General features: G+C 50.0%; 1 protein-coding gene across 4 annotated transcripts in view; it reads left to right on the top strand.

The window, feature by feature from the left end:
• Smpd4 (sphingomyelin phosphodiesterase 4) overlaps nucleotides 1-20,795 on the top strand; it is a 44,493-nt gene extending 23,698 nt beyond the window's left edge. Inside the window, exons 4-22 of one of the 4 annotated variants that reach the window (XR_007588838.1) lie at nucleotides 324-410; nucleotides 1,821-1,963; nucleotides 2,045-2,120; nucleotides 2,575-2,683; nucleotides 2,763-2,815; nucleotides 2,938-3,089; nucleotides 5,334-5,463; nucleotides 8,945-9,016; nucleotides 12,294-12,380; nucleotides 15,515-15,660; nucleotides 16,283-16,373; nucleotides 16,813-16,913; nucleotides 17,498-17,661; nucleotides 18,125-18,321; nucleotides 18,650-18,883; nucleotides 18,996-19,127; nucleotides 19,272-19,400; nucleotides 19,569-20,000; nucleotides 20,707-20,795. Coding sequence is in view for 3 of the 4 variants with exons in the window: in XM_050122938.1 (XP_049978895.1) it covers nucleotides 324-410; nucleotides 1,821-1,963; nucleotides 2,045-2,120; nucleotides 2,575-2,683; nucleotides 2,763-2,815; nucleotides 2,938-3,089; nucleotides 5,334-5,463; nucleotides 8,945-9,016; nucleotides 12,294-12,380; nucleotides 15,515-15,660; nucleotides 16,283-16,373; nucleotides 16,813-16,913; nucleotides 17,498-17,661; nucleotides 18,125-18,321; nucleotides 18,650-18,883; nucleotides 18,996-19,127; nucleotides 19,272-19,400; nucleotides 19,569-19,898 (2,433 nt within the window). In the remaining variant the exon portion in view is untranslated. Of the gene's footprint in view, nucleotides 1-323; nucleotides 411-1,820; nucleotides 1,964-2,044; nucleotides 2,121-2,574; nucleotides 2,684-2,762; nucleotides 2,816-2,937; nucleotides 3,090-5,333; nucleotides 5,464-8,944; nucleotides 9,017-12,293; nucleotides 12,381-15,514; nucleotides 15,661-16,282; nucleotides 16,374-16,812; nucleotides 16,914-17,497; nucleotides 17,662-18,124; nucleotides 18,322-18,649; nucleotides 18,884-18,995; nucleotides 19,128-19,271; nucleotides 19,401-19,568 lie in introns of those variants that run through there. The other 3 variants (XM_050122938.1, XM_050122940.1, XM_050122941.1) reach the window with 3 other exon arrangements.
• The last annotated feature ends 227 nt before the right edge of the window (nucleotides 20,796-21,022 follow it).

Raw genomic sequence — 21,022 nt, 5'->3', positions numbered from 1 at the left:
GAAGTGGAAATTTTACATCTCCTGTGTATCACCCATACAATAGGAGTCCTGTCCTGACTGTGGGACTGATCCTAACACTGACCCCCTACTTGTGGGCTAGTGGGAGTCAGTTTCCTTTTGAAAATGCTGCTCTCTGAAGTAACAGGCTGCCCGAGGGAGCCCCTGAGAATTTCTGTTCTAAAGGTGGTAGAATTATAGCATCTTTCTTCTAGAAGCTCGCTGTGGCTCTTTGATACATGCAGCCCTTGATGCGTCAAGTGCTGGAACCAATGCTTGTGTTTCCCTTTTGAGTCTGTTTACGATTCCCTCACGTTGTCTTCTAGGCAAGCCTGAAAGCCGATTCTGTGAATAAGCCCTTTGCACAGCGTTGCCAAGACTTGGTGAAAGTCATTGAGGATTTTCCAGCCAAGGTACAGCTTTGCCTGCAGGTCCCTTTGGGTATCTCCTTAATATGTCTGTAGTGGGTAGAAGCCAGAAATACTAGAAACACCCTACAGTACACAGGACAGCTTCCTGCAAAACAGAGTATCCAGCCTAAAGCCTGGCAGACACACTGTAGCCCTGTCACTTGGAATACAGGAGGGTCAGGAGTTCAAGGACAGGCTACAAAGCAAGTTCAAGGCCGACCTTGGTTGCCTGAGACCCTGTCTCAAAAACAACAACAAAGTATCTAGTCCTAAATGTCCCTGGTACTAAGATTGAGAACCTCTGATATAAATACTTTGAGAATGTTTATTTAATACACGCTTGAAATTGTTGAGCCCAAGAAGTTGGCCTGGGCAACAAATTAATACTGTTGTTATGTTTCAGTGACTTGATTTTTGTTTTTTTAAAAAGTATTTCTTTCCTTTTTAGTAGAGGTCTGTTAAGATCAGAAGGGTTTTAGGGAATGGTGTTTATGTATGTGGAGGTATACCTTGTTTGGGACCTGGGCTCAGTGGGTGGGTGGCCAGCAAGCCCCAGGGACTCTCCCGCCTGGCTCCTCAGCACTGGGATTATTAGCATATGCCACTACACTTCTATTTTTGTGTGAGTGCTGGGGATCAAACTCAGGTCTTTAGGCTTGTACAACGCACCGTTTACTGACTAAGCGTTCTCTGTCCCCGTTAGAGTTTGTTTGTTGTTGTTGCTAGTGTTCTGTGATACTAGGGACTGGGTGTAGGGCCCCACACATGGAAGCAAATGCTCTCTTGTTGTGTCACACCTCCAGCGCCTAGAAATTGCTGTACTTGGCTGAGTATGGTGGTGTACACTGACAGTAGTCTTAGCATTTGCGAGGCTAAGGCAGGAGGATTTCTGTGAGTTGAAAGCCATCCTACTACATAGTGAGACTCTGTCTCAAAACAAAACAAAAACATTGGTGAAGGGGGTGAGAGAGGCCAGAAAGATGTCTCGGTGCTTAAGAGCACTTGCTGCTCTTTCAGAGAAGCCCAGGTTCAGGCTCCAACAACCATGCAGGCAGCTGTAACCTTCCGTAACTCTGCCTCCGGGATATCTGACACCTGCTTCTGGACTCCACAGACACCTGCACTCTTACACGCACATCCATGCACATATACACATAATTTTTAGAATAGTAAAAATAAATCGTAAAGAATATTTCAGTCAAAGACTGACTCAATTGAACCAAATCTAAGGTTGGGGTGTCACATGATGCCAGTGGAAGAATTGGCAGCTACTCCTCCCTGCTGCAGCAGAGCGTCTGTGGGTCTGTAAGAGAGCGACCTTAGCACGTAGTGATGCTGCAAACTAGAACAGAGACAGGGATTGGCACTGGTCCTCAGTGAGCATGCCAGCTGCCTCACTGTGCACTATTTCAGGAACTGCATGCCATCTTCCCATGGCTGGTGGAGAGCATCTTTGGCAGCCTGGATGGTGTCCTTGTTGGTTGGAATCTCCGATGCCTCCAGGGGCGTGTGAACCCTGTGGAGTACAGCATAGCAATGGAATTTCTAGACCCAAGGTAGGTAGGTTTCCTGCTTGAGAAGGGCTGAATACTTCCTCATGTTAACAGGCCCCTTTCCTTTTTAAATTTTATATTCAGTGGCCCCATGATGAAGTTGGTTTATAAGCTTCAAGCTGAAGACTATAATTTTGACTTTCCTGTCTCCTGCCTTCCTGTGAGTAAGCCGTGGTGGTGGGCAGCACTGAGGAGCGGAGTGCTCAGACGGGTGGCTGTGCTGTGAGCGGGCCCGAGAGGAGTCACAGCTTAGAAGTTCCAGTGGTAGCATTTTTAAAAACTCATCACACATTGCTGGTGGAGACTGCATCATGCTGTGGCCAGAGCAGCAGACAGGCCCATGTAACTGCATTGCTCTGTTCTTCTGAGTCTCCAGACCTTCAGGGAGGGTTGCGGTGTGATGCTAAGGAGGTAGGACTCAAAAGACACCCAGTTCTTACCCTGGTGCGTGTGAAGCTTTATGAGGACAAGAGGAAAAAATTCTAAAGCCAGTCCTGCCCAGAGGTCAGACCCTGTACCTGTAAAGCAGAGTCTCTGTGCCTCAGCTCCCCTAGGGCTATAACAGCTGAGGGTACTGTGCTGGTGACTGCCTGCCAACCTGCCTCTCTTTGCAGGGCCCTGTGAAGGCATCCATCCAGGAGAATGTCCTCCCCGACAGTCCTCTCTACCACAACAAGATCCAGTTTCCCCCCACCGGAGGCATTGGCTTGAACCTGGCCCTCAGTATCCTTTGGTGGCCCAAGGTGTGGGAGGTTGAAGGTGGCCCATTACCTCTACATTTGTCCCTTGACATTGTCGTCAGATCCATTTGAATACTATATGTTCTTCTTTGCTCTGAGCCTCATCTCTCAAAAGGTACAGAAGAGTTACCTCTGCATGTGGCTTGTGCAGACCCCGCAGTGAAGGGCAGGGCTTGGCCATGGATGTCCTTGCAATGGCCAGTGCTCACAGCACTAATAACAATTTTGGTTTTCTAGCCTATGCCTATGTCTCTCCATGTTCGTACTTCAGACTGTGCCTATTTCATCCTGGTGGACAGGTACCTGTCGTGGTTCCTGCCCACTGAAGGCAGTGTGCCTCCACCACTCTCCTCCAGCCCAGGGGGGTCCAGCCCCTCACCAGCTCCCAGGTAAGGCTGCCTTACTATTAAGATCTGGTTCTTCTACTGGGAGTGGGGCCTCATTAATAGCATTGCCCAAGCATTGCCTTGTTAAGTATTGGTATCTCTGTCCAAGGCTCCCCAATCTTTCTGGTGTCCCATTCTCAACTTCCCTTGTCCTGACAAAGACAGAAGGGGGTAAGACTTGTCTCTGACCTCATTGACAAGGCCTTGCCATAGAGTGGCCCTCACTGCAGATGGGGTCTGAGTTCTACCAAAGCAATGAGTAGAGTGGAGGGCAAAAGGTTGTCTTGTCTTGAGAAGAGATGATCGTATAAGTCAGTGGGTCAGTGGGAGAGCCTGCGCTGAGAAGCTTTTGTGCCAGACCACATGCTAAGCCTGCTGTTGTACTGCACAGTTGCAAGTGTGCTATGGCTGCAGTTTGAGAGTGGGTTGGGACCTCTCCAGCCGCTTTTTCTAAGGTTTTAATGGGCCCTTAGCCCTGAGCCTCTTGGTCCTTCTCCTTAGAAACCTTTCTGCCCCAGCAGGAGCTGTCTGAGCTTCTCTGCTCCCTCCCCTCACCAACCTACTGGCTGCTCTAAGAGTCTGTGGGCAGGCACTGATGTGGGCTCTGGTAACTGCTCTAGGAGTCTGTGGGCAGGCACTGATGCGGGCTCAGGTCCAGCCCATCTCTGCTGGTATGTGCCTGCCAGGCATACCTTCACCTCAGACTCACCATGTGGGAGATGAGGCTATGGAGGTGCTGATGGCTGGTGACCTGACCCTGATCCTTGGTGGTTCCATAGCTGAGGGGGAGAGCGTGGAGGTCTGGTAAATTCGTACCCTCTCCAAGGTGGAATTCGGGAGCTAAATGATTGCCTGGGCCTAGTTTGTTGCTTGCTTTAACTTTTTATTTTGAAGTAATATCACATTTAAAGAAAAGTTGCCAGAAAGAACTTTCACAAGCTTTTTAACCCAGATTTCCAAATTGTGCTGACACAGTTATGGCTGTTTGTAAAGAATATATGGTCGTTTGTTTTCTTTTGTACAGCCACTCTCAGTGTGTAGCCTCGACTGCCTTCAGATTCATGATCCTCTTGTTTCCACCTCCTGAATATTGGGTTACGAATATGCCCTGCTTTCCTGGACCATTTGGTATTCCATTGTGTTTCCTAGAGGCCATCACATTCTTCTTGATTGAGCACAGTGCATCTGTTCACCTTGGATGCTAGTTTACTACCAAACTCCCTCATCAAATCTTGAGGGCCTATTTAGCGTTCTACCAGCTATCCCAGCCATGTCTGCTGGCTAGAGTCTGGTACTTGCCAGTGGCTCATTGTGCAGTTAGTGTCTTGGGTTCTGTTGCTGTGATACAGACCTGAGCAGAACAATGTAGGGAGGAAAGGGTCTATTTCATCTCCATCACTGAAGGAAATCAGGCAGGAACTAAAGCGGAAGCCATTGAAGAACATTTTGTACTAACTTGCTCCTTGCTCAGCTGCTTTCTAAAGCAACTCAGGACCATTTGTGCAGGGGTGGCACTGCCCCCACCCTCTTTGGGCTGGGCCTCCTGTATCAGCTATTGAACAAGAAGATATGTGACAGACTTGCTCCAGACAGTTTGGTGCCACTTTTTCAATTAAATTTCCTCTTCCCAGATGACTGTAGCTTGTGTCAGGTTGACCAAATACTAACTGGGACAGAAGCCATCTCGGTAGCCCTTTGCCCCTCACTCCTCCTGTGCTTCCTGACGGTGGCAGAGGTTCCTCGGTGTGTTTGGCAGACTAGGTGTAGGTATTCTCTTCCTTCGGTATCTGCGCATGCCTAGGCCCAACTTGGGCTGAGTGAGCAGGAATACCAAGTTCTTCCCAGTGTCCTATCAGATCTTTGCTGACTCCATTAGTGGTGATGGGTTCTTAGTCATTGTACTTAAGGTTGTTAACCAGGTTTTTCTACTGTAAATTCAAATCTATACTTTGTACCTGGACCAAGGACTTTGTGGCTAAGAATGTCAAATTCTCATTTATTTCATCTTCTCCTATTCTCAGTTACACAGTTATTAATAAAGCGTATCATAAGTTGTGAATTTCTGATGTCATCCCTTTTTTTTAACATCCCATTTGCCAAGTAGACAGTTTATAGTAAGGGTGTTAAGTGTATCTGTATGGGCCTTGTGGCACTGTGATTCAGTATGTTGTAGGTGACTATTAGTGTCATTGATTTTGGTGTCAGCAGGGGTCTCTAACTTATTATTGTCTCTGTATCTCCTGTTAGGACCCCAGCCATGCCCTTTGCCTCCTATGGGCTCCACACCAGCCTCTTGAAGAGACACATCTCTCATCAGACATCTGTGAATGCAGACCCTGCCTCCCATGAGATCTGGCGGTCAGAAACTCTGCTCCAGGTAAAAACAAAGGCAGCTAGTCCCTGCTTCTCTTTCAGAACAAACGGCTAGCTAACACCTTCCACCATGTGGGGCAGAATCCCAAAGATACCTAGTCAGCTGGAGGCTGAGTCTAAATGGCAGTTTGAAAGCAGTGAAGAGAAACTGATGTACTCTTGTAAGCTAAATGTCATAGACAGTACGTTCTGTCCCAGATTCCCTTGTCCACAGTACTGTTTTCCTCACGAGGACATACTCATTCATCTGCCATCTAGTCTCCAGTGGATCCATCTATGTACATGTTCCATGTGCCCTACCTTGTTCCCTGTGACACTGTCTGTGCTGTAGTGTTGGTTTCCTGTGATCAACATTTGCTGAGTATTAGGTCCTGCTGCAGACATTCCTGTATGTTCTATGACGAGGGCCCTCACAACCTCCACCTTGGTCAGCAGTGAGCTCCCAGCCATTGAGCAGGAGATGCAAGTGGAAGGACAGAGTCCCTCAGGGGCTCGGTGAGTGGCCCTGCCCTCTTCCATGTCCCAGTGTCTGGAGAAAATTAGCTCGTTCCAGGGCTGGATTCTGGGGCTCATGTGGTTAACAGAGCAGCACTGGGAAGACTGGAATTCAGTCCCCAACTGTGCACCACTAGAATATGGGTGCTGTGCTTTTAGAAATCTGCTTATTTTCAGAGTGGCCCCGGAAGGTCATTGTCATCAGTGTTCCCAGAGGGTTTGTGTTGGTGGGGATGGCTCACAGGAAGTGGGCTCTGTGTCCTCTGCCATGAGACAGATGACAAAGACAAGGCTTACAAAAGAAGTGGATTCTGTTTCCCGAACCAGAGCAACAATTCTTTTTATTTTTTTAATAAAAAAATTAATTGTAAGGAAGTATATGTAACATTAATTTTAACATCTTTTTTCCATTGAGTTTTTTGAGACACTTTCTATGTAATCCAGGCTGGCTTAGAACTTTATGTCCATGTACCTCAGCCTCTTAAGTACATCTTAACCATTTTAAAGTAGTGTTAAGTACATTTGATTGTTGTGCATGTGATACACTTTTTTAAATGAATGTGTACATGCATTTATGTATGCATGCGTGTGCGTGTGTTTGTGCATGTAGCATACACCTGTGGAATTTATGTGCACCATGTGCATGCAGACCAGGAGAAGGCATCAGATGCTCTAGAAAGGAGTTACAGGTGGTTGTAAGCACCGTGTGAGTGTTGGGAACTGAACCATTGCAAGAATAGCAAGTACTCTTAACTGCTGAGCCCTTCCAAACTGCATAAATCTCTAATTTTTTAAGAAGTTTGTATATGCATATAGTATATTTGGATCGCACTAATCCCCACTACTCCTCCCAGATCCAACTCCCCATTCCCTTACTTCTCCCAACTTCCCATACTTGCTTTTCCTTCCTTCCCCTTCCTTCCTTTCTTTTTTTTGTAAATCACTGAGTCCAGTCTGTGTTGCCCATGTACTCATGAGTATAGGGCCCCCCCTGGAGTTTAGTCGAACTACAGGGAGCTACACCATCAAAGAACAGGGTCCCCCCCCCCCCCCGCACACTCCCAGAGGTCATCAGTTGTTATAGCTCCTCAGTTAGGGCAGGAGCATGTGAGTTTCTTCCGTGCTAACCTTGTGTGGGTGACCCCAGCAGCGGTGAGTTTTTGAGTGCAGTTTTGAGGTGAGTTTTGTGTCCAGATGACACTTGACTCCAGCTCTTCCTGACAGAGCTCTGGCTCTTATAATCCTTTAGCCCATATTCCACAGTGCTCCCTAATGCATCCTTTGAGGGATGGGGTAAAACCACATTTTGTCTTGAAAAAGGAACTAACCCTTTATGGCTGTTCTCCATCTCCCTTTCCTCCTAGCTCCAGGAAATACTATCTTGCTTCTGTCCCTATCTGACTACTCTAGGCGCTTCATTTCTAGAGGATTTATCTAGATTATGTGGAATATTTTTGTGACTGATTTGCTTTATTTAGCGTAATGTTCTCAGGGTTCATTCTTGTAGCATGATCAGAATTTCCTACCTTTTACTGGACGTAGTGTCTCATCCTGATAATCCCCGACTTAGGTAGCTGAGACAGAAGGATCTTAAGTTCAAGGCCAGCCTATAACATTTTGTCTCTAAAGCTAATAAACAAAATCTCTCATTTTTAATGGTCAAGTAGTACTCTGTTAGATGGCTATATCCATTTATCTGTCTGTAGACACTTGGGTTTTGTCTCCTTTTTAGCTAGCTATTGAGAATATTAGCCTGCTGTTGATGTTCAGTTATCTACTTTTAGGTTTATTTAGCTTTACTTTTATTTATGTGTATATGTATGGGTATGGATCATTTAAGTACAGAGGTCAGAAGAGAGTTTTAGATCAGAACTGCTGTGTGGGTGCTGGGAAGTGAACTGAACAGGGGTCCTCTGGAAGAGCAGCAAGTGCTCATGACCACAGAGCCATTTCTCCAGCCCCTTGCTTTTAGGTCTTGGAATATAATATATCTAGAAATAGCATCATGAGGCCACATGGTAGTTTTGCTTTCTGTTTTCTGTAGTTTGTTTATTTGTTTTGTTTTGTTTTTCAAGACAGGGTTTCACTGTGTAGCTCTGGCTGTCCTGGAACTTGCTTTGTCAACCGGGCTGGCCTTGAACTCACAGAGATCTGCCTGCGTCTGCCCCCTGAGTGCTGGGAGGGATTAAAGGCCTGCGCCACCACCTGTGTGCCTGTTTTCTGTTTTATAGCCACCGCCCCCTTCCCTCCAAGTAGAGTACATGGGTTCCATTTTTTTTTTCACATGGGAAATCAGTATTGTCTCTTATTTTGTGTTTTTTTTTCTTTTTAATATATATGGATATTTTGCCTTCATGTATGTGTACACCATGTTCCAGTTAGAAGAGGGCAGCAGTTCCTCTAGAACAGTAATTACAGGTGCTTGTAAACCACCCTGTGTGCTGGGAACTGAGTGGCTACTGTAACTCAGTGGGTATGAAGTGATGTCATTTTGATTTACCTAATAATTAGCAATAGGTTGACTATCTTTTAAGGTTTTATTGGCTTTTGTCTCTCCTATTTGGAGCATTGTCCTTTTGATATAGGGTTAAGTTTTTAAATTTATATATTCTACATAGAAATTCTTTGTCAGATAAGGGTTGGGAGGTTGTGAGTATGTTCTCCTATTTTGTCACTTGCTTTCACTCTGTAAAAGGGTCTTGTTTTTGATGACGTTCCTGGTGTCTTTTTTTTTGGGGGGGGTGTCACTTCAAAGAGTTATAGCTAAAGCTTCTCCCTGTGTTTTCCTCTGAGTCTTGTGGTTTGGGCTCTTGTACATAGGCCAGCATTCCATTTTGCATTAATTCTTGTGTGTGGGATCAGGTGCCTCACAGCTTGCTTCTTTGGCGTGTGGGCTGCCTGTTTCCAGCACCATTTGTTGGAAAGACTTCCTCACCATTAAATGGTATAATGCCCTGCTGACAGTGTGATCAGTTAATGTCCTTTTGCAGGTTTTTGTTGAAATGTGGCTTCATCATTATTCCCTGGAAATGTACCAGAAAATGCAGTCCCCTCATGCCAAGGTATGTGTCTGTGGTTATTAATCCATCTCCTGTCTCATGCCCTTGCTAGCCTGCTGTATCTTGTCAGCATGAGTCACTTGTGCCAGCTTTGATGGAGGGAAGCAGAAGCCCATTGCTCACCCTTCACTTGAATATCATACACAGCGATGACCTTTGAGCCTGAGGTCCTCGCTGTGTGGCTCTACAGTCCCTTCCCACCACTGGGACAGGCTCGGGTCTGATGCTCCTGGTCTTCTGGGACAGAGAACGCTGTAGGTCCAGTTGATACTTTGAGGTGGCCCTGAGCAGCTCCTGCATGCTGTGGTGACCTTACACCTCTTGGGCCCGCTTACTGTTCTGGTTTGCAGAGCATCAGCAAGCAGCCATCTGTTGTGTGTGGGCTCTGGGACCCTCCTGCATGTGGCCTTGCCTGCTCTTCCTCCTCTCCTCTTCCTTGGCCTTTCCCTTGCCTTCCTCCCTGGGTAGCACACTCATTTGCAGAGATGTGGAGGTGGCAGTGTCCCTGGAACCTCTTGATGTTGGTACCCCTTGGGCAGGTACTCTAGTGGGCTGGTCAGAGTAAAATAGTTCTTTCAGTTAGTGAGTGGCCTGATGGGTCTTGAGAGTCACAGAGTCACAGGCGGAGTCAACATATACTGCTGCTTGATCTCCTTACCCTGTAGACAGATCTTATCATGGCCAGATGAACTCTTGAGCACTTTCCTTAAAATGAAGAGTGATAGGTGATGGTGTTCCCATTAAGTGTGTCCTGTAACTGACTCGGTAGTGAGCCCTGGATACTGCTACCACAGCATTGCTGTAGCCAGTTCTGACTCCAGCATTCTGCCGTGTTGAAGATGGAGACTCTCCCACGACTTGCAAAGTGCAGAGTCCCCCCCCCCCCCCCCGCCAATGTCCATTCATAGCATCACATTGGGAAAGGGGGACAGGGAAAGGCTGAAGATTCCTCCTAGACCTTGGGCACCACTGAGAACCCACGACACCCTTCCTGATTCCAGCCAGACTTGCTCATGGTCTAGGCTGGCACATGGAAGGCTGCTACTGGGCTTCTCCAGGTTCCCAGGCCCCCAGCTGACTCAGCCTTGTCTACCTGGCTTGCTTTGCTGAGGTAGGCTTGCTTTGCTGCAGTGATTCCTGTCGCTCCTGCTGTCTTTCCAGTGAGTAGAAGCCACACCTGCTCTCAAGAGCCAACCAGAAAGGCCCTTCTGGGTTGTTCCCTCTGACGAGTTTATCTTCTGTGGTCAGAGGGAAGGGTCAATGGGTTGTCTCTGTGTGGAAGAGGACTTCCCTCTTTTCCCCACAGCTGCTTCTTCTTGGCCAGACCTTGGGTGGATGAGGCGTGCTAGGAAGGTTGGTGTTCCCTGGATGACTGTCCTTTTCTGTCTTCTACTGAGACAGAACGTAGAACCCAGCCAGAGGTTTCCAGTGGCTGGACACCAGGGAAGGTAGCTGCAGAAGTTGCCCTCCTCTATAGCTCCATCCTGTTACTGGGGCCTGTACTATACCTTCCAGAAATCCTTTCCAGTCCCCAACAAGCCTCCACTGCCACATGCAGAAAAATTGGCACCTGAGATTCCACTCAGGTCAGACTTGTCCAGAGTACATGCTCACTCCCCGTGACTGGGGTCAGTGCTGGCTGTGGTCTGCAGGGCACCTGCCCTGTGTTCCTGCACGAAGGGGAGCCTGATTCCTCTCGGAGCACTGCACTTGAGCCTGGGGTCTGGCACAAAGGAAGCCTGTGAGGAAGGGCCTTTTCTCTTTTTCCTGGAGGCTCCATGGCAAGTCCATTCTTTCCTCTCCTGATAGGGCATGGCCTTTGTGGGGCATGACTGTGCTGGCTTTGGAAGTGCTTTAGCAGGCAGTGGTGCTGCAGGGAGGTGGGGTTGAGGGTGTTGGGTGGGGCCAGGAGGCTTGCTGGCTTGGCTGTTCTGCTGTCCCTAGGCTGCCCCAGCCTCTAGGGGGATGAGACTCTGTTGGATTCTTGGGGGTTCCTTCCCTTGGAAACCCTGTGTGCTGAGAGACAAGAAGTAGAAAAGTCTATCTCCCCAGTTGGAACTAGTAAGCACCCCCACCTTTAGCAGTTTCCAGTGTAGGGACAGAGAACAACCTGGTGGGCTGGGCCCGGGCCCATCTACTCAGATTGGAGAGAACCATCTCATGGAAGGATGTTTATGGTTTTAGATATGTGAGAATTGGTTCTGTTATATACTCATCTGCTGATTTGGTTAAAGATTCACTCTCCCCCTTTTCTGGTACTGGGGTTGAACCTAGGGCCTCACACATGTATGCTGTTCCCAGTGCATTGGGTAAACTTTCAAGTCTAGCCGTGGAAGTCCCTCGGTACTTCCTCACTCGTTGTCCAAGGGATACCTCTGCCTCGGAGCCTGCTCCTCAGTGCTCCTGGGTCTTTGCATCATTAATTCCCTTGTGTACAATGCTCTTGCACATAACTGACCTGTCCGGCTTTAAGGTTTTCCCTACATGTGCCTGTAATCTGGCACTCCAGAGGCCGAGGCAGAATTGCAAGTTCCACGCCCACATAGGCTGCAGTATGAGACCCGGTCTCAAAACAAAATACCTGAAGATTACTTAATACTTCATGTGCATGTTCAGGACAGAGGCTTTATAAATTGGTCAGTTCCATGTGGATCCCATATATGCAGAAGGCCAGTTGTACACCTCCACCCCGAAGTCCTTCTGTGCTTGGCTCAGAGGTTTCTTTTCTGAGCTTCGATGTGGTAGCAATAGCATGTCCCAGTGACAGTGAGCTTTGGTGGGCTGTTATGTGTACATGTTGATACACATTGTCATATATATATACACACATTGTCATTTTAGGGTTAGTGGGACAGTGTTACACTTCTGGAAAAACAGAATTGGGCATACCTCAGGGCTTCTGAGGCCTTCAGCCCCAGCAGCCCAAGACTTCCTGGTGATCTTATGAAGGCTGACCAGCTATGTAGGAACCTTGTGAGGGCTGACCACGCATAGAGACCTTGTGAGGGCACACCATGTGTAGGGATCTTGAGAGTTCATCTGTCTGAGCTGGGGATTGCCTGTGGGAGCCCAGGGCTGTCGGGCAGTTTTTGGGTATTGCCACTGATGAACTGTTGTTCTTGTTTTTTGTTTTTTTTCTCCTTTGTTCTTTCTCTTGGGCTCCTCATGTTTTCTCTCTGCCCTCTTCTCTTCCCCTACCCTATCCTGCCCTTCCCCTCCCCCACCCTGTATGTCCTCTGATCTGCCTCTTCTTGGCCTTTCTCTGTTTGTTGTCTCTCAGTTGGAAGTTCTACACTACCGACTCAATGTCTCCAGCGCCCTCCACAGCCCTGCCCAACCCAGCCTCCAGGCCCTCCACGCCTATCAAGTACTGGCCTTTCCTTCCCTTCCCCTGCCCCAAGGTGGGCGCAAGAGTGTGTGTTGGTCCAGTGTACAGTAAAGGGTCTCCCAGAAGTCTGGTGTGGTCCTGAAGAGGGAGTCCTGAGCAAAAGACACCCATATATTTAGGGGCAGGCCCAATCCAGCCTTCAGCTTGACTTGCCCTCAGGTTTGCCAGCTAGCCTGGTTTCAGTGTATGGCCATGTGGCTGTGTGAGGCACACAGCCTAGAAGATTATGGAATCTTCCTCCTAAGCCCCTAGCCTGCAGGGCTGTCTCAACCTCTCAGGATTTGTGGGGGAGCCTTGCAGTGGTTACGTGTGATGTGGCTCCTGCCCTGTTCAGAGGCATGTAGCTGAAGGATGTAATTGTATCACAAGAGAGTAGGAAAACATGGGGGGCCTTCTGTTGAACCCCAGCCACTTACCGACTCATTCAGAGGCGAATGCAGGCAAGTGGTGACCTCGTGGAGATTGGTGCCTACTTAGGGAGAAATGACCAATGTATAATGGATTTGAGGTCAGTGGAGTGAAGTTCAGACCTCAGGTATTTGGGGGGATGGAGGTGGCTGATTTGTGAGAAACCATGGGAATGCAGAGATGTGCTCCCAAACAGGGCTGTGTCTGTTTACCCTGGGGAAGAACATTATAACAGCTGACACTGAATTGAACAAAGATGAAAAAAGCCAGGCTTGCCCACTGAGTGTTGCTGGCTTCTCACAGAAGGTTGCTGCTTAGAAGCAGCAGGTGGTGAGGCAGTGAAGCAGCTTCCAGGGAAGACCCCATAGCAGGAACTGTGAAGATGAGCCCGAGGCTGGGCATAGTGGGAAATGCCATGTATGGGCTGTGGGAGCACATCTTCCTGTCATTAGAAAGTACAGATGGCACTGGGGACACCTGTAATACCCCTCTAGCATGTGAGCCCTCCCCACCCCATAGAAGAGGGGAGGAGATGGCTGGGAAGGGTGCCCAGGGCTGGTTACCTACAACCTCATGCAAAGCCGGGTAAGATGGGGCGGTGCTTGCTGCTGGGGGAGATGGGGTGCGGCTCCTATGATGGTGCTGTTTGCTCTCTAAGCTGAGGAGCTGAGTTGATGTCACTGCTCAGAGTGTCCGGCCAGCTGCCAGGAGAGGAGCTGTATGTAGAGGGATATGAGTGGGAGCTATAGCCTGGCCTGATGGTTGTTGGTGTTGATTAGTCCTTGTGACTATTGCATGTTCAAGGCCAGCCTGGTCTATAAAGTGAGTTCAGGACAGCCAGGACTGTTACACAGAGAAATCCTGTCTCAAAAAACGAAAAACAAACAAAAAATAGAAAATGGACTAGGACTCTGGTGGGTTGGTATGGTTATGCCAGTTGTCCAATTGCATTTAACTTATGTTAAACTTTTTTTTTTCTCTCTCTCTTTTTGGTTTTTTGAGACAGAGTTTCTCTGTAACAGTCCTGGCTGTCCTGGAACTTCCTTTGTGGAACAGGCTGGCCTCCAGCTCACTGAGATCTGCCTACCTCTGCCTTCCAAATGCTGGGGTTAAAGGCGTGAGCCACCACTGCCCAGCCCTTCTCTATTACTAACAATGTCACCGCTAGTCAATTATAAAGACCAAAAGGATTTTGGTTTTGTTTTTATGTAGTGCTGGTCCAGAGTGGAAAAGGGATACCTCTGATGATGACTTTAGTGCTGGCCAATATAATGGCAGGGGACAAGAAGTGTTGTCGACCAAACTAGGTCAGCACCTGTGAGGAGGAGGCAGGCAGGTGGCCACTCTGAGGCCAATCTGAGTCACTTGGGGTGACTGTCTCAAAAAGCCCAGGGCTGGCGGTAAAGCTCAGTGGCTCAGAACCTTCTCAAGGCCTGGGTTCCGCCCCCAAGAAGCCAGACTGTCTTTATGGCACCCGCTCTGGAGATGACCCACTAACCCGCTGGTCACATGATAGGATTGACCCGTCCTGAGCTCAGAGCCCTGATCAGATGCTGATCTTCAGGGTCACCAGGCCCATCTTTTAATACCTGAATAGTGGGGATTAGGTTAGATTTCCTATTTTTAGAGGGTGTAGACTGGCTTGTCTGTTTTTCCTCAGAAGCAGGAAGTCCTTTGGGAAGACTTTGAAGTTCTAGATAAGCAGAAGAGAACAGCCTTCCTTATAGCTAGTGTGGTGTGATCTGGGAGTGGGACCTTTCTCTCCCCTTTCTTTTTGAAACAGTTTTATTATGTAGCCTTGGCCTGCCTGCCGTGTAGGCTATAATAGCTTAGCACTTACCACAGTCTCCCTGTCTCTGCCTCCAAATGCTGGGATTGTAGCCATTTATCACCATGCCCAGCCGTAGTGAAGGCACTTTAATGACGCACAGGCCTGAGTATGGTCTCCTGTGTGCCAGAGGGTCAGGCCCTTTGCCAGCCTTAGCCCCTCATCAGGGCCCAAAAGATGTGGGCAGAGGAGCGCCTGACTGGACTCACTCCTGCCTCCAGATGGCATCTTTATTCCTTGCCCAGAAAACACCACCTATACTCAGATACTCAACAACCAGAGAGGCCTCCGGAGAGCCAATAAAAGGCTCCTTTTGGTCCAGAGATTGTGTTTGCGTTGTGTCTAAAGTTCACTTCACAAGCCTGAGAATTCTCTAGTCCTGGGGACTTTAGCTGACTGGCAGTGGGGGAAGTAGCTCCTTGGCTTCCTCCAGGCTTGGGTCTTCATCTGACTGTGCCTAGGACAGGCAGCTGGGCGGGCCTGGGCTTGTGGCTGGAGAAGGAACTGGGAAGAAAAGACATACTCTCACTTGAGCAAGGTGAGCTTTTTGCACTTTAGGAGGCAGCCAGACAACTTTGGATCCAGAGCCTAGGTGGGCTAGTGACCCACCCTGTGTTCACCGTCTGGCTCAGCAGGAGGCAGGGCCCTGAGGCCCAGCACAGGCTGCAGTTGTCTGAGGGTGCATGGCCAGATATTGCCAAGGTAGGGTGTGAGGCGCTCTTTGATGAGTGTTTCACCAGCCTGCCCAGGGCGGGCACAAGGCCACGTGCCTCAGTGCTCTGGGCTGCTGTCAGTTCCGCTCCAGCAGCATGGCCTGATGCTTGTCTCCTGCGGGGCTGCAGTAGGTGCTGTAGCCTGACACCGCACCCCTCCCTAGGAGTCCTTCACGCCCACGGAGGAGCACGTGCTGGTGGTGCGCCTGCTGCTGAAGCACCTCCACGCCTTTGCCAACAGCCTGAAGCCAGACCAGGCTTCCCCGTCGACACACTCCCATGCCACCAGCCCCCTGGAGGAGTTCAAACGGTGGGTGTAGGGTGTGGTAGGGCTCCTAGGCCTCCGTTCCCCTTCTGTCTACTGCGACAGATCCCTGCTGGCCTGTTTGAGGCCAGAGGGCTGGCCGCTGCTGCTCTTAAAGCCTTCCCTCAGGATGAGGTTCTCACCCTTCCTAATGCTGCTACCCCTTTAATACAGTCACATACAACATACAGTTGCTGTGCTGCCCTCCAACCATAAAATTCTTTGTTGCTACTTCATAACTGTAATTTTGCTACTGTTATGAATCATAACGTAAATATCTGGTAGGCGACCCTAAAGGGGTCACGATCCACAGGTTGAGAACCGCTGCTCTAGCTGCTCCCTGTGTAGTGGGAAGAGCTGACTGGCCAGAGATCACAGCCTTGCTGTTCTGTCTTACCTCAGTCAGGAGACAGGCTGGTGCCAGAGTCTGACTTCAAAGGCAACTTATATACTGTGTTCTTGACCTCTGGTTTCTTCTGGACAACAGGATAGAAACAGCTTGTACCTCAGGGGAATGCTCAGTGTTCCCTACAGGCAGAACAGACTCACTCACAGGCCATGGCTGGTGCCTGTGAGCAGCCACACACCCCTGGGCAAGTGACAGCTCATGACTCTCCCGTCTCCACAGGGCTGCAGTGCCACGGTTTGTCCAGCAGAAGTTATATGTCTTCTTACAGCACTGTTTTGGCCACTGGCCTCTGGATGCATCCTTCAGAGCCGTAAGCACTTATCCCCTGCCCCCATCCTCATTGTCGCCTCCTGGGCCATGAAGTTGGCAGCCTGTGGGGTGGGTTGACAGAATGGGGGTGAGGGGCTGTCACCACAGGCCTTAGAGATAAAGGTTTGCTATTCTGTTGGCTTTTGAGTATGGAAGAGCCATACTCTGTTCCCACAACCCTCAGAGGGACTTGCACGAGGTACTTGAGTTCCTGCGGTGTGTTCTTGGGAATCTGTAGGAGGAGCCAATCATTTACTGACGTCTACATTGCAGTTGGAGAAAAGTGCAGAGCCCAGCAGGGCATTAGCCCTGCAACTAGAGCATAGATCTTTTTCTGGCCTGTCTTCAGAGCCGGGTCTAGACCATCAAAGGATGTGTCTGAAAGTCAAGTGCTCTAGCCTACAACCACAGGCCTTCAGGGCACATGTGTCCCTCCTTAGGTCCTGGAGATGTGGCTGAGCTACCTGCAGCCATGGAGGTATGCCCCTGAGAAGCAGGCTCAGAGCAGTGATGCCCAGCCACGGTCCGTGTCGGAGAAATGGTGAGCACCCCCACCCAGCTCACGGACCCAGTGATAGCACTGCTCTCTCTAGCAGATGCTGCCTGGTGGACTGTGCTCCAGTCTCACAGAATGCGGACAGAGCATGACCCTGGTGGACCGTGCTCCAGTCTCACAGAACGGGGACAGAGCATGACCCTGGATCCCCATCTCCTTGCTTTGGCCTAGCCTGGCTCTATGGCTGTCCCAAAGTCCCCCATTTCACCCTTACCAGCATAGAGCAACTGCCCTGTTCCCTTTATCTTATTCTCCTTGGGGTACTGGGCTCACTATGGCCTTTCCTCTCCTGGGTCCCAGTCTTGCTCTTCACATCCTGTTCCAGGAGACCTTGTTGTGATGTCCATGGCCCTCTTGCGAAGGGTCATATGTTTGATGCTTAGTCACACCAGAGGACTGAGGTGTTGCACCCCCCTTTCTGCCTAATGCCTGTGACTCCTTTGTATGGTGGCAGCAGCTGGGGGTGTCAGGAAGGGTGAGCTGTAAGGACCAGTATGGCTCCTGTCTCCAATAAGAAGTCTACTCCATAGTCTTCTCTGCCTGGTCCCCATCCTGCCATTTGTCTCCAGGGCACCCTTCATCCAGGAAAACCTGCTGATGTACACCAAACTGTTTGTGAGCTTCCTGAATCGTGCACTCCGCACAGACCTGGTCAGCCCCAAGAACGCACTCATGGTATTCCGAGTGGCTAAGGTCTTTGCCCAGCCCAACCTGACTGAGATGATCCAGAAAGGTGAGTCTTCAGCCCTGGGCCAACCCCACTGAGCTAGGACCTCAGCTGCTGAGAGGCAGCACAGAGGAACAAAAGGATGCAGCATGACTCAAGGACTTTCACCATGGCTTGGGGACTTGGGGGACATCAAAAGTTAGTAAACGCTCTGGGCTTGGTTGAATGTCCCATTCCCAGTGCTGGCAGCCAGGTAATGGCTGCATTGAGCTCAGAGAGATGGGCAGCAGAGCTCGAAACTGCTGTTGGTCCCTGTTGACGAGTGGACGGTGACAGGCAGCAGCTGCTGTCGCTAACCTAGCACTTGTCCACTGTTGGTGCTGCTGGGGCTCCCGCGCTTCAGACCCTTTGACAACCCAAGTACAACCCCTGCTCAGCATTGCTGCAGCTCTTCAGGAGCCTGAGAAAATGGTCTGGAATTCTACCAGGAGCTCCTGGATGCAGGTGCCAGACCCCTCTTGCTTTCTAGGAGAGCAGCTGTTCCTGGAGCCAGAGCTCATCATTCCCCACCGCCAACATCGTCATTTCACCATCTCCAGCAGCTTCCTGTCACCATGGCCCCCAGTTGTGACAGATGCCTCATTCAAGGTGAAGAGCCACGTCTACAGTCTGGAGGGCCAGGACTGCAAATATACTCCAATGTTTGGTCCTGAAGTCCGGACCCTGGTGAGTTACCAAAGGGCCACACTAATGTGAGCTCCCTGAAGTATTGAAGACTAGTTGAAGCAGGGAAGGGCTTTTCAGTTCAGGAAAGAAAGGAGGAAGGCTGGATACAGAGTAGATGCTCCAAGTTCTTTCCTCCCCTCCCCTCCCCTCCCCTCCCCAGTAACAGGTAGTATTTTCTAATAATCAAGAGCATCTACACCATAAATGACATTTTCCCCTGTGGGTGGGCACTCTTCCCGAGCTGGTCACCCAGGCCGCCCTGCCTTAGTGCAGTGACGCCACCTTTGGCGGCCTTGAGCCATTTGCCATGCCTGTGCCTCCCTCGCAGGTCTTGCGCCTTGCTCAGCTCATCACTCAGGCCAAGCAGACTGCCAAGTCCATCTCTGATCAGTGTGTGGAAAGCCCCGCTAACCGTTCCTTCCTGTCATGGCTGGGTTTTGGCACCACAGACCCAAATAGCTGCTACCCATGCAATGATCTGGATGAGATGGGTCAGGACAGTGTCCGCAAGACAGATGAGTACCTGGAGAAGGCCCTGGAGTACCTGCGCCAGATATTCCGAGTATGTGCTACACGGCTCCCTCTGTGAGGGACTCACTCTAGTGGGGGTGAAGAGCTCTCCCCTTCCTTCCCTTTGAAATTCCCCCTGAAAGCAGAGACCTTCTCTCTGCTAGCTCAGTGAAGCCCAGCTGGCCCAACTCACGCTTGCCTTGGGAAACGCACGGGACGAGAATGGGAAGCAGCAGCTACCAGATTGCATTGTGGGGGAAGAAGGACTCATCCTTACACCCCTGGGCCGCTACCAGGTAGGTCGCCAACAGACTGCTACCACTTCTTTCACAAGAGGTGCGTAATGGTCACATGATCTGTCCTTGGCTTCCCTTATCCTCTTGCCCGTGTTGTTTGCAAAGATGTATTTTCGGAACTTTTCTCACTGCCTGGGTTTCTAGATCATTAATGGTCTGCGAAGGTTTGAAATTGAGTACCAGGGGGACTTAGAGCTGCAGCCCATCCGGAGCTACGAAATCACCAGTCTGGTCCGAGCACTCTTCCGACTGTCCTCTGCAATCAACCGCAGAGTAAGTGAGCAGCTGGGGCAACTGGGCTTCCAGAGAGCGCTCCTGCCCCAGGCAGCATCTCCTCCTTCACAGTCCTGCTTGATCCAAGTCTGGGTAGAGAGTGAGGAAGCCTGGAATAGAGGGTGCTCTGCTGTCCCCAACGCTGCTGAGACCATGCTTGTTACTCAGTTTGCAGGCCAGATGGCAGCTCTGTGCTCCCGGAATGACTTCCTTGGCAGCTTCTGTCGTTATCACCTCACTGAGCCAGCCCTGAGCAACAGACATCTGCTGAGTCCTGTGGGGCGGAGGCAGGTGACCAGTCCTGCCCGGGGCCCCAGGCTCAGCCTGCGTTTCCTGGGCAGTTACCGGACGCTGCTGCTGCTCCTGATGGCTTTTTTTGTGGCCTCTCTGTTCTGTATTGGACCCCTGTCCTGCTCCTTGCTCCTGGTCCTAGGCTACCTCCTCTATGCCATAGCTATGACACTGCTCACTGAGCGGGGGAAGCTGCACCAGCTCTGACCTGCTGGCCATCTCTCCTGAGCAGACTTGTGGGAGTCGACACATGACCCATTCCTGGGCTGAGAGACCCTGGAAGGTTGCTCCAAAGCCAGGAATAGAGGGGTAGGTTATCTTCAGAGTTCTTGGGAGTGGGGTTCCTGCAAAGATGGAGTTACTCAGAGGAACCTAAAGTATGAAGGAGTGTTCCAGCTAGGAATGTAAGGGGTGACATCAGAAGGCTCAGGGGCCATTCTGTAGGACAATCAGTGCTGGCCATGGGTCCTCACCTTCAGCCTAAGGTCCCACAAGTGACTAAGCTAGTAATCAAGGCCTTGGTAACCATTTTACTGTTTTTGCTGTGCAGAGCTCAGGAGCTAGTGTGCCCACAGCAGGCTCTAAGCCTGGGCTCTGTGGGAGCTGGTCCTGCCCTGGCCTCTCTGTGAGGTAGGCAGAATGGGTTCCAGGCCCCACAGTGCCACGTGGCAGGCAAGTGTTGAAGATGGCCACTGGTCCTCAGCCACTTGGGGATGGAGTTGGGTCCTTCCAGCTTCTGTGGATACAGTGCAACAGTGTTGGATTCATCTGTAAAACCAAGGACTTCTAGGGAAGGTCACCTTTGTAACACAACGTCTCTGTGAAAGAAGGACACCTTGACAGTCAAAGCCCAGACACCTGAGGCCTCATGGCTGTCCCGTAGGCGATACCAGCAGCATCTCCATGGTGTTTTTAAAGCAGCCCTTTGTTCTGGGTGTGCACAGCTGTTGTTAAAAACAAAACAAACTTTTTTTCAAGTTTTAACACTGGGCTTTGTATTTCAATGTAATTTCAGAATACATCATGGGACCATGACCAAAAGTCGACCCAAAACATAACTGACCAAACCAAGGATCCGAATAAACCATTCTTCGGAGACTTTAACTGTCTGGGCTGAATCTTTAGCACATTCACCTGCATGGGGTCCCTGGGCTCTCAGGAACCATGGAGCAAGCTACTGGACACAGTGGCATCTCTATCTCATCGCACACACAGTCCTTTCTGCCTGTTGCTTCCCTAGTGTGTGTCACTTTAACTCTGGGCGCCTTGAGAGTCCCTCCGGAACAAGCATCACCTCTGGCTTCCAGAAGCTTTTTAATTTTTTAAAGAAT

This window comes from Alexandromys fortis, unplaced genomic scaffold (assembly GCF_014885135.2).
Source record: "Alexandromys fortis isolate MF-2015 unplaced genomic scaffold, M_Fortis_MF-2015_v1.1 scaffold_219, whole genome shotgun sequence".
NCBI lineage: Eukaryota > Metazoa > Chordata > Mammalia > Rodentia > Cricetidae > Alexandromys > Alexandromys fortis.
This window is presented reverse-complemented; position numbering and strand designations above follow the sequence as displayed.